The 12846-nt window shown below is 41.2% G+C and overlaps 1 protein-coding gene across 2 annotated transcripts in view; it reads left to right on the plus strand.

The window, feature by feature from the left end:
• Positions 1-12846, plus strand: part of EYA2 (EYA transcriptional coactivator and phosphatase 2) — an 88177-nt gene that overhangs the window by 58424 nt on the left and 16907 nt on the right. For both annotated transcript variants that reach the window (XM_066561409.1, XM_066561408.1), the window contains exons 6-9: positions 495-562; positions 2491-2668; positions 4343-4470; positions 4938-5021. In XM_066561409.1, the coding sequence (XP_066417506.1) occupies positions 495-562; positions 2491-2668; positions 4343-4470; positions 4938-5021 (458 nt within the window). The remainder of the gene's footprint in view (positions 1-494; positions 563-2490; positions 2669-4342; positions 4471-4937; positions 5022-12846) is intronic.

Below are 12846 nucleotides of genomic sequence, written 5' to 3' on the forward strand. Positions count from 1 at the left end.
GGATGAAGAAATATCTTTGCTGTCCCAGAAATCTCAGCAATATTGCTCTCACATTGGGAATCCCAACACCAGGGAACAGATTCTTCTTCTGAAAACTCCTGGGTACCTGATCAATTAGGACAGATACCCATGCATGAAACAGCACATGTGGGAGGATGTCTGTGTGATCTGAGGGGTTTTCCTACAGGAGGAGAAGATAAAAAATACTATTCCATTACTTATTGTAAAAAGAAGTAACTGAATTTTAAATCTGGGCTGAATCCTTGTGTTCCAGCTGTGTTTCCCAGCCAATAATCAATATTTTAGTGCATGTAATGAATGCCTTTCAGTCAGTAAACCCCAGTAACAGCCCAAAGTTTTTACAGCCTCAGATTTGTGCCATACTTTTTTGCAGTGAGCTGGTATTTTACTTCCTGTTGGAAATTACTTGAATTAACATACCCTGTTACTTTGATTGCTGGTGTGTCTTATGACTGTTACACTCTTTCCCTCAGGCACAACAGGGATTTACCAGGGAGCCAACGGCCTGACAAATTCTGCAGGATTCAGTGCTGTGCATCAGGTATGGTTCAGCACCTGTTGCTGGCAACCCTGTCACTTATTTTAAACCACTTGCAAGGTTTATAGATCAGAGAGATTATTTTAGTGTTCTCATATATTTAAGGAAGGTATTGCTTTGTGTTTTGCTGAACACCATTGTGTTCTACTCCTTGGGCCTGTCTGTTTGCTGGATTTCAGGGTACCCTGGTTAATGTTCAGATGTGTCTCAGTGCACACACACAGAGTGCAGTCCTTGCCAGGAGCAGGGTGCCCTGGCAGTCTCTGACTGAGTTTCCTCATTCTTCTGCCATCTCACAGCTTTCAGCTATGTTGTGCATCCTCTCCAGAGGGGATGGCTCCCAGAGTCCTGTCATCTCTGTGCTGGCACTGTGCAGCAAGTGTGGACAATCTGAGAGAGGCCTTGGCAGCCCCTGCTGGATGTTGAGCCATCTGAGCTGTCTGTGCACTTTCCTCTTTGAGGGCACACCTGTCCATAGCCTCCATGCCTCAGATACCTTGGTGAATGTGTGTGCATAAATAAAACACAAGACAGATGTTTTCCAGTAGCAAATGGCTCTTCTTGTTTGGAGCAAACAAATGAGTACACTGTCCCAGAAAATGTGTTTTGGTTGGCCAGTAATTTCAGTTCCTTGTTTGTAGGGTGATTGTTGACTTGTATTTTTAATGGCAACAGTGGGCAATTTCTTTGTTGCTGCAGTTTGGACTTAAAACATCAGCATTACTGACAGAAGGGCATTTGATTGAAGTATGGAGGTTGCCTAAACAGGGGGAAAAGCTGGGCTTTTTAAATTATTTTGTAATCTTCTGTAGCAGAAAACAATGAAATTATCTCATTTCTTTTCAAGTCTAATTGTTCTTATGACAATTTGAGTCTTTGTTCTTGAGAGCTCCCTGGTGACTGAAAGTTAATGAAATAGCTGTCACAGACAAAGATGTAAGCTGTTAAAGAGGAAAGTGCTTTTAGTCTTTCTAAAGACTATTTATTAATTAATTTTATTTAATACCAGAGGCTAATTATAATTTCTGAGGGAATAAAAGCCTTCTGCTCAAAGACAATGCCCAGAGCTTGAACACAGTTCTCTGTCTGGAAAAGCAAATTTGGTGGACAAGGACAGGAGTTGCAATTAAAACAAAAAGAAACAAATTAAACCTTTTGTGCTTTGATTGTTCAGAGATGCATTTTGTAATGTTTTCTAGTGTCCTGCTTTTCACAATGCACCCACCAAACATTTAAGGATAATGCTATAGGGTTTCTTTGGGTGCCTTAAAATCAAGGCAGAGTTTTGTGATACCTCAGCTCTCCAAGGTCACTTGCACCTCATGTATTTAGTTCATTTTTTCTGTAGGTAGGCAAGATCACTCAGGCATTTATTTATTTATTGCTGAGATAGTTGGGCAGACTGTCGTGAGCATTGCTGCAAAAAAAATTGCTACTTTCTTTTCATATTTTTAGCCTAAGAGCTGATCAGAAGATGTTGCTGAGGATGGGAAAATGCAGCCTGTTTTACTCCTTCCCTCACCCAGTTGTTCATTCTGTTCTTGCAATTTCTTAGGTGTTTTGTTGTTTGCAAAGATTATGTGTCCCATCATGGCCCCTTTCAGAAAGCCGCCCTACTTCACTCTTACATTAAATTGTTAAACTCTGTAATATAAAATGTGTCAGCACTGATAACTAAAATCCTATCAAAAAACCCAGAACTTGCCAGATTTCTGGCCTCTTGCTGGTTAGTCTAGCATAATGAAATAGGAGTATATTTGTGAGAAGCAGAAATGTAATTTCCTAAGTGAATGCAATGCAGTTCTTCAGTGAAATGTCCCCGAGCCGTGACTTGCTGCGTGCACAAGTAACACAGCTTTTGTGGTGGCTTGCTTGTTTGTAAGATAAAACCAGGTCCATGCCAGTTAGCTGTTTCTTTTTCTCCCTCCAAGGAATATTCCTCGTATCCCAGCTTCCCTCAGAGCCAGTACTCTCAGTATTACAGCTCGTCCTACAACTCCCCGTACGTGTCTGCCAACAGCATCAGCCCCTCGGCCATCCCCACCTCCACCTACTCCCTGCAGGAGTCTTCCCACAACATCACCAGCCAGAGCACAGAATCTCTCTCTGGTAGGTGCCTCTCTTGTGCTCCCAGCCTGGCAGCCTCAGCCATCTGGAGATGTAAATGCTGTCCTCTCGTTGTTGGAGTTTTTTAAATGCGTATTTTAAATGTATTTTTTAAATGTTTTTTAAATGCTCGGGTTTTCTAGCACTGAACAGTCCTTATACAGGGGTTAGGGAAGAGATTGGAATGTCCAAGCTCTCTAAAACCATCCTGTGTTGGTTTTGTGAGTATTTGAGGTTTGATCTCCTCTAAGTAGTACAGAATGACAATGACATACCAACCCCAGAGCAGCACCGAGGGCTGCCGTGGATGGCCATGAATTCAAAACAAACAGCCATACTTTGAAAAATTCAGTTTCCTCAGTGTCTGATGACTTTTTAGCCCATATCTTTGTCAAGGATTATATTCACCTCTTACAGCAACACTTAATATCGTGCATTCATAAACAACATCAAGAGAAAGTCCCTCTTCAAAAAATCTGCACAAACTGTGTCTGATATGAAAGTTTGAGATGAATCCCACGCCAAAAAAAAGCTTCAAAATTTGTGTCTCCTCTTTGAATGCCTAATTTTTAAAGTTTCAAAGCTTAAGTAGTTTATGGAATTACTGGTGGATTATGATCCCCCAGTGTCCTGTTCAAGAGCAATCTTCAAATATCACTTCCCTGCTAGTTTTCATTGGTGTGCAATAACATTTATATAAAACACCACACAATTGATGGATGATCACAGTACACACCCACTGAAGGTCTGCTGACTTACAGAACAAATCTGAACATCTGTGGTTGATCTAAAAGAAAAATAAACTAGCATTGTTATTTAAAAAGAAGTGATCACAGACTGCTCTAAAAGCAGTTGGAGGATTTTCCGTTCCTTAGATCTTATCTCAGCCTTTTTGAGAAAGGATAATTTCTAAAAGGCTTCCTAGGCACAATCCCAGCTTCTCTGAAGAAGAGTATGGTTATTCTAGGAAGTTGCAGAGGCCACAACTTAGCAAGGTGTAAAGAAAAATATGTTTGAAAAGGATTTGTAATGTAAGGTGAGTGAAACCCAGACAGATCTGTGAGACTCAAGCCAATCAAAACAGATACTTTATACATGGGAAGTTTGCTTTTAACTGTGTCTTCTCAGTTATTTCTAAAATACCATCCTCTGAGAAATGGGGTAAGGCTCAACAGGTTAGTGCTGTATTTTTTAATAAAAGTTGATGTTGAAGTATATTTTCAATCATTCTCATTCATTAATTTTAAAAAAGAAAACAAAACCAAAATGATTTGAAAAAAAATTTCAGAAGTCTGTAATTGGACTTTCAGAAGTCTGTAAATTTCAGAAGTCAAGTAATCGGTCTTGGGTTCTTTCTAATTTCTGTCTTTGAAAAGAATGGGGGGGAGTAAAATTCCAAAAGTTTTTTCTTTCCAGTGAAAATTTTGGTAAGGTTTTTTGAAGCGACATGTTCTTTTTGAGATGTTATATATGTGGTTTTGGTGATTCTTGAAATGGTTTTAACAAATCTTAGGAATTAAAACTTATTTCTTTTACACTGTTAGCTATTGGTGTGAAAAGAGTAAGATTTTCTCATTGTGTTCTCACAGTGTTTCTGTTGCTTTTCCATTAAAGGTTTCGTGCTCTAATTACAGTGACAAAATTTAGGCTTACAGTGGAATTTCTTTCTCCTAACAGGGGAATATTCAACAACACCAGCAAAAGATGTAGAGACAGACAGACATCACAGAGGGTCAGATGGCAAGGTACGAGCCCGGTCAAAAAGAAGCAACGATCCTTCCCCTACTGCTGACAGTGAGATTGAGGTAATAACTTTAATTTATATTCCTTTGGTACATCCAACAAGGATGAACAGTTGCCTCTGTTAGCAAATCTGAGAGACAGAACAGAATTAGTAATAGAACTGGAACCTGCAGGCACGAGTAGTCAAAACAATTGCTCAATTTCTGTGTTATCAACATCTCAAACTATTCTTCATAAGTACCCTTTTTTTTCCTTTGGGCTTTTTGTAAGTCTGATGTTTTGTTCCCTTGACTTGATAGGCAACAGGGGATTTCTGTGGTTGTTAGGAGAGCAGGCTCTTGGGATGGCAGTTCCAAAATTCCTGATGTTTCATTTTGCCTGCTTTCACAAAACATCCAGTCAGTGCTCCAAATGGCTTGAGATCTTAAAAATCTCTAGTCCAACAGGACATATTTCCTGACTGAACCTGTTCTTGCAGTTGCCTAATATGTAACTATATTTCTTTTTTCCACCCCATCTGTCATCACAGCGTGTGTTTGTATGGGATTTGGATGAGACGATAATTATTTTTCACTCCTTACTCACGGGAACCTTTGCATCCAGATATGGGAAGGTAAAATTTAATTTTTTTAGCATTACTGCTTGTCCAGCCAAATTGTGTTGGGAACTGTGGGGGCAGCTAATGAGCCAGCTATTCAAACAGATGCTGCCTGTTTTATTCAGACATATTTGTATAAACGTGTCTTGTGGTATTTCCTCCGAACATGTGAAAATTTAATTTACCTCCCTTTCATGTTGCAAGTAGCCCCTTGTTTTTCCAAAGCTTGTGTTGTTCAGCTGCCACTTGCTGGGATGTTCTTCCAGTGTCTGTCATCTGCAAGAGAGAGCATCCAGCAGCCAGGCTCCATTAATTCCAGCCTGAATAAGCTGACACTTTTTTTGTTAGACCAGTGTTTTCTTACAAATCTCAGACAATTTTTTAAGAGAGATTTTGTGTTCCTCTGTCTGGGTTGCCGTGAAGAACTGGCTGTGCTTCCCACATTGCTGCTGAAGCTCACGTGTCTAAGGGGGCTTCAGAAACATGTTCAGCTGACCATACTTTAGATACTCTCTTTGAAACAGAGGCAATTCCATTTTTTTAGATAACTGTGGCTGAGCAGCCTGAACTTGGCTGCTGAGGAGAAAACACTGGTTCAGATTTAGTACCATGTGCTTCAATTTCTTCCTAAGGCAGCTTTTTATGATAAACACCTAAGTCACTTTGAATTACAGAATGTCAAGCACTTTTAAATGGGTAGGAAAAAAGACAATATCATTACCTAATTAAAGGTGGATGACATAGTTGGCAGCTGTTTCCACACATGGCTTTGAGCACTCAGCTTCATCAGGAGACTGGAAAATAACCCAGCTTCTCTCAGAAAGCAGAAATATGATTTGACATCATTTCATGGCTTTACCAGCTGTACTTTTTTATGATGGTTATAACAAGCTGAACGTGTAATTAGTAAGATAGATTTATTGTTCACGGTTAGATGTGCACAGTTGTAAAGGATATAAAATGGTGTTTGTGGTGTGGAAGTCTACTGCAGCACTTGGAATGCTGCTAAGACTTCTAGCAGCACCCTCTGAAAACCAAGCATGTGTTTCCAGGCAGGGATTTACCCAGGGCCATGTTGTACAAGGTAATTGAAGTGGTGACTTTTCCCAGAGAACATAATGAACGAGGTGTGCGTGTGTAAGCTCAGACCTGCTGCCTACAAACACCAGAAAGAATTAGGCAGGATCAGGAAACAAACTGAGGGTGTGCAGATCTGCTCTGTGGTCGAGCTCAGCCTTGGGCAGGGGCTGCTGAATTCATGGGGAGAATTCCCTTAATGGGCTGGCTTTGTCTAGCACAGCACCCCTGAAGCAGATGCCTTCACCTGCTGCCTCCTGCACACGTTTAGAGGGTGTAGAGTTGGAATCTGCTGTGTGGGGGCTTCTGTTGGCTGTTTCCTTTATACTAATTTAGAGAATCATGTATTTGGAGAATTATTTTGGAAGAATCAATCACCTTCTCTATTGAGTTATGACAGGTTCCTTGAGCAACTTCTCTAGAAGGACTTTTTGCTTTGCAGTTCTTCATTTGTTTCATCAGTATTAAATTCCTCAGGACTCTCCTGTAAGGGAAATGGTTTATAATACTTATAAAACTATTATAGGCTGGTGGCTTGATCCAAAGACAACCAGAGGCTTTGGTGGGCTTTGGAACAGACTTTAAACCAAGAGGGAAATACAGAACACTCAGACAGGCTGTCCTGGGAACTGTTAAATGGTAGCACAATTCAAAACTATCAAGTACAAGTGAAGCAGCCAGAGGTTAATAGTTCCAGAATCTCTTACTTCAGTAGTGTAGGAAGTGTTAATCTCCAAGTAAATTAAGTATCAAAACCAAAATTCTCCATGAAAGAATTCACATGGCTGTAATTAGACATGCATATGCTTATAATTAAATCTCTCACATGGAGATCTTGGTTCTCTCTGTCCTTCTCCAGAAGAGGTGTGAGTTTATGTGATCCTGACCATCCCCTGGCCAACATTTATCTCCCAGTATCATCCTGTCTGTGGCACTGGTGGAGCTGCAGGTGCTCAAAGAATTAGTCTGTAAAGTTGTTAAAGCTGAAGAATAACACCTCTTTCTGGGGTGATTTTTCTTGAAAGACGGGAGGAGGAGCACCAACCACAGCTTCAGAGATCTGGGGCTAAATTCCTGTGTTCTTATGCTACTTAATCACAAATGGTTGTGTCTGTTGCCCCTTCCTTGGTGATGGCAGCAACAGGCAGCTGTCCAAAAAATGAGAAAAAAAGAGGAGAAAGGACTCACAAAAAGTCATGTTATTAATGGTTAATGCTTCAATGCATATTTTCTGATCTGACTTCATGGGAAAATTCTCTTTGTTTTCTCTGTGGCTCTTAACATACATATGGCCTCCTCAGGGCATTGAGAGTTACTCTGAGGTGTTTAGAAAATACTTTGCCCACAGCACCAATTGCAGTTAAAACCCAAAATGTACTGAAAGTTGAAGCATGAATGAATAGCCCAGCCTAGGCTGCTCCTTTTTGTCCTCTCTTCCCAACCCTTTGCTGTAGCCCATGGATTGCAGAGTCATCAGAAATTCGGTCTTAATTTCTTTGCCATAGGGTGACAAGAAAAGGCAACTCCCCAAAAGTTGCAGGGCCAGGTAACCCTGGGTATTATGTTCAGGAGGGTTTATAAAACCTGTTCTGCAGCTTTCTGATCACTCTATGGCTGCAGAATATTTACCATGCGCCTACAGCCCTCAGCAGATGTCGACCCTTGTGGCTTTTAGTGGTGTCCACGGAGCCTTTTTAACCCTTAGGTGTGTGTGATGGAGCTCCTGCTCCACAGGGAGATGGCTGCAGCCTTGGCCAGGTCAGCAAAGGTTTGTCCCCAGATCATTGACTGAACATAGTGGGGAAAAATGGCTCAAAATCCATAACAGTGCTGCTGGGCTTTCACAGGAGTTGGGTAAAAGTCAAGGGGCTTGTTTGACATAGAAAGACTCTTTTGGTGGTAGTAATTCAGAAACAGTATGAGGAGATTGCATGCAGTCCTGTGCCAAAAATAATCATGACTCTATTCCTCTTTCCCCAACTGGGATATTGGCAAGTTTGTTCCATAACCTGTGCTGTCTAAGCCTTAAAATTTCTCAGACTGAAAGAGTTGCAGAAATTTGTGTTCAAGTATTATACTGCAGTTTCATTCTTATGCTTTTTGAAGGACTGGTATCAAGGAAAAAAGGGAGCAGTGGGGGTGTTGTTTTCCTAATTTGAGGGAGTTCTGTGAAGCCAATACCTTTTCTTAGTATTTTGTATTGTTCCAAGAATGTGTATTCTTGTTCTGTGTTGCATCCCACTTCTTGGTATTGAAGTGTCCAAGTGACTTGTGAGTAAAGTGAAAACTGGAGTTAAAATTCATTTTTATATCCAAGATACTCTAAAATCCTGGAATCAAATGACAAGGATTTTATTTTAACCTGGGCTTAGAGATTTGAACACATAGGACAGTCTAAGTTCTTGAATTGTGTTGGATCTTTATCAGCACTTCGACAGTGCCTGCTGATACCTGGGAGTTCAGATCTATAAAATTCCCTGCAAGAGCCATGTAACTTCTGAGATTGTTCAGCATTCGGAATTACCTCAAACTAAGAAAAGAACACACTGCAAAAATGTGTAAAGCACGTTATGTCCTGGTTTAAAATCGTGCAGAGCCGTGCTCTGGGTGCGGGTTAAGCTTCAGTGCAGCTCCCCTGTGTGACCCTGCCCCGGGAGCTGGGGCTGTGTGCTTGCTTTATGTGCAGCAGCCTCTGTGCACTCCCTGAGGGCTTGCAGTGTGCCTCAGAGGTGCTTGTGTGAAGCAGGGGCTGCTTTTCTGTGACAGCCACATTTTTTTAATGCTTTTGTGTTTCAGAAGTGGCAGCATGAGGTTTACTGAAGCCGTGAGCAGACAGGAGATGCCCTCAGCTTTCCAGCCTGTGCAAACATGGGCTGGGCCTCTCTGATGAGAGACTTGCAGTCACCCAGGAGAGGGTCCACCAATCATAGCAGGACCTTTTGGAGAGAGTAGGAAAAGTTTCTGCTTGGCCCAGTTGAGGACAGGTCATAAATATGATTTTCTAGCATTGGAACAAATGTTATAGCTGCTGTGTGCTGGCTGTGAACTGGACTGTCTTGTTCTCACCAGAAATGATGTTGTGGATCTAAGAAACCTTATTCCTCAAAAGTTTCACTGGCTGTTACGTGTTCTTATGAAAAGTTTTCCTTTGAATGAATTATAATTTCCAATTTAAAAAAAAGTCATTGAAAAGTTCCTCCTTGGCTCTACACGAGATCCTTGTAAAACACAAGGTTTGATTTTTTTAATTTCTTTTTTTTTCCCCTTCCCTGGTTTCACTGAGTGCTTCAAGTAGCTTGTGCTTTTCCCTGCTTTGTTCTCTCACAGGACCCTAAAGGCAGGACCTGATTGAAACACCATGGGGATTTAATCAAATCTGCTGGTGATTCATGCTCCTAATGGCCGAGCCTGTCCTTTACTACTTTACAAACTGAGAAGGAATAAAACCCCATTTTATTGCTCGGCTGTTAAAAACTATTTGTAGAAGTTGCTAAGGTTCAAATCAAAAGGGGCCTCCCTTGAGAACTATTAGTTAATTCTGAGTGCCAGGGCATTGCTTTTTTCCCCTTCTCTCGCTTGAGATGTGGCCTTATATCATGACTGCTGCTCCAACATCTGAGAGTTTTCCATCCCTTTGACAAACATGAGCCAAAGTGCTTAAGGACATCTGTTTATTTTATTTCTTTAATGAGAAAACCTTCCAATTTCTTACTGGCTCAGCTGTGTTTATTTACATTTTGTTAGTCATATGTGTGGGGCACCTTGGGACGTTCAGAACCTGCAGAGGCCTCTGCTGAGGGCTGCTAGCAGGCATCCTGGGCAGAAAGGCAGAATAAGTCCTTCCTAAGGAAAACACAGCCCTTGGAACTCCATAAAATAGATTTTCAAAACAAATAGAGCCTAATTCACTCAGTAGATCATGGATTAAGTCAAGATGAATACAATTTGGAAAGGATTTTCTGAGGAAGTTGGAGATTTTTTTACCCACTGGAGGCTAAACCTTGTGTTTAATGCCTTTTTAAGTTAAATTAAAGAAGCATTCAATCACTGCAGGTAATAAAGAAGTCTGTTACTTTAGACATGCTGCTATATCAATTATTTAGCTCATTATTGGAGAGAAGGGAGTAAATAATTCCAGCCATTTGATTGTTTCAAACGTGTATTTCGGGAGCAGACATCTGTGTTTATCATTGCGATGAGAAGCAGCAGCAGCAGGAGCAGCAAAAGCAGATCCCAGCAGGCTGGAGGTGGGCACAGAGATGCTCTGAGCTCCTGGGGATGTAACCCCTTGTCCTGGAGCTTAGGGGAGCAGGAGGGCTTCTGAGCAAGCTGCACACGTGGCATTTGGGACTATTAAAGGATTATTTTTGACATAAAATAAATAGCAGAAACAATGCCGGGTTATTAAACAAGCTCGAGGAAGGGGAACCTGCTTTGGTTGAATTGGGACTGAAGTTTTAAGGGGAAAAAGTTTGAAAAACCAAGGGGACATGACTTTTTTTAGGAAGCTGCATGTGCAAACTATGTCATTGTGCTGAGGATTACACTCCATGGTGTGTTTCCACCAAGCTTTCCAGAAGTTTTGTGTTTTTCACAGGGCAATCAAGGGCTTTCATATAGAAATACAGTGACTTTCCTGTGCTGAGGGGAAGGAAATTAAGATTGATTTGGTTTAAATTCCACTCCCTTTTCTGAAATGCATGCCACGTACAGTAAAAAGAAATTATTTGTAGGTTTTTGGTCATGAACCGTTTGTGTTACTAAATAAAAATAATTCCTATTTATCCTCAAGCATCAATGCTCAGCCTTTAACCTGTATTTAGGTACATATTCCATATTCTTGTACAGGACTGGAATCCACTTCAGGCTTGATGGGTTCAGACCCTGGATAAATTAGTGTGCTCCTTGCTGCCTGTCCCTAAGCACAGCTCCTTTCCAGAGGGAGGAGAGACTTTTCACCCTCTGTGTGACCCTAAATGTGAGATTTAGTGGCTTGTGTGCCCGTTTGGTTATTGGAATAATTTCCAGCCATATGTGAAGAGACATGACAGTAAAAGGAGTTGTTCAGTAGACAGTAAGAATATTCAGAAGTGCCCCTAAAATCACAGGAAGGGTGAATATGAAAAGGTACCTGAAGAAAAGGGATTCAGTTACATTTGCTCTCCATCGTGGCCTTCCCACAAGGTCACACTGTGCTGTCTTATGACACTAATCATTTAAATTCAGTAAATTGTCCAATAAACCTGGATGTATCAATCTTTTCATAAACAATGTCCTTATTTTAGTGGGAAAAAGTTTGGACCTTGAAAAACTGAGAGGTTCTGTTAGAAAAGGGATGGTCCTTTTCAAAAAAGCCTGAAGTGTACTCCTTTAAGTAAATCACTTCTGAAAATGGCCTTTGGGTCCTCAACTACTTTCCTTACTTTAAACAACTTTTCTCACAAATACTTTCACTGGGAAAGCTCTGTGAGGCTCAGTCTGCTGTAGCCTGTGTTATTAAAGAGATAAAATTGCAAGCTAAGCTACTTAGGTGTAGTTAGTAAAAGAGTGAAATGTGGGTTTTTTCCTGAAAAAGACATGAATTTACTTGAACTAGAACTCATGCACATGGTTAATTTCCCATTATTCTGGGAAAGTCTTGTTCATGTCTCAAATTTTGATCAAGGTATAAAATGTTACAGCGAAAGGATGATTATTCTCACAGACTTTTTTTTGTTCAAACATGTGACCCTGGGATTTCTATCTTTGAATTTTTTTAATTATTATTTTTTTAATGCTACAACCAAGCTGGTCCATTTTCCAGGCGTTTCCAAGTAATTAAACTCAATTAAAACTATTAAATTCTTTCTTTTGGTGACAACTTTGTTATTAACAGGTAACCACAAGGAGGAGATTTAACTTGGAAGGCCCTTGATTGTATCCTAATCCGTCTCTCACCTCTGGCTGACACCTGTGGCAGATAAACCCTATAGAATAGGAGTCTGCTGAACACTCTTAATTAATACTTTCTTCCTTGTAGAAAAGTAATTATTTGCTCACGGCATAAATAGGTATTTGGCAGGGATTTAAAAGGACTGATTAGTTTTAAATGCTGGGGCTTTATTTTGGTGGGGTTTTTAAGGGAGGTGATGGTGTCTGAATCCAGGATCCAGGCTCAGGATGACTTTGTCCTGACAATCCCAATGTCGAGTTAATTGTCACGTTGCTGAAGAGAGCAGAGTCAGACAAGAAGCAGATTTGTTATCTGTGTCAGAGGAGCCAGCTCTGCCCCTTTGCTAATGGCCTGCAAGTCTGAACAGGGAACCTGCAAGGCACAGCCTTGGAGAGGGCTTTGGAGCCAGGGCTGGGGTGACTTGCACTTGAGAGATTGCCAGAGATAAATAAATCTGCTTCCCTCTTCCTTCAGAGCCCCAGTGTGCAGGGAGGGAGAGCTGGCTGCGGATGTGCAGCTTGGATCAGCTGCAGGTGTTCACAAATCCGTGGCCTTTTAGTGCATATTCCAGGGCAAGTAGGAGCAGTGCGTGAAAAATCAATCTCAGTGTTCCAGGAGATCTGGGGGAAGGTGGTTTTAATGCAGAGCCCTTTGGGAGGGTCCTGGGGGTGCAGTCTGTGTAATTCAAGGGTGGTTTTAATGCAGAGCCCTTTGGGAGGGTCCTGGGGGTGCAGTCTGTGTAATTCAAGGGTGGTTTTAATGCAGAGCCCTTGGGAGGGTCCTGGGGGTGCAGTCTGTGTAATTCAAGGGTGGTTTTAATGCAGAGCCCTT

Source organism: Molothrus aeneus, chromosome 17, assembly GCF_037042795.1.
Source record: "Molothrus aeneus isolate 106 chromosome 17, BPBGC_Maene_1.0, whole genome shotgun sequence".
In the NCBI taxonomy this organism is placed as follows: domain Eukaryota; kingdom Metazoa; phylum Chordata; class Aves; order Passeriformes; family Icteridae; genus Molothrus; species Molothrus aeneus.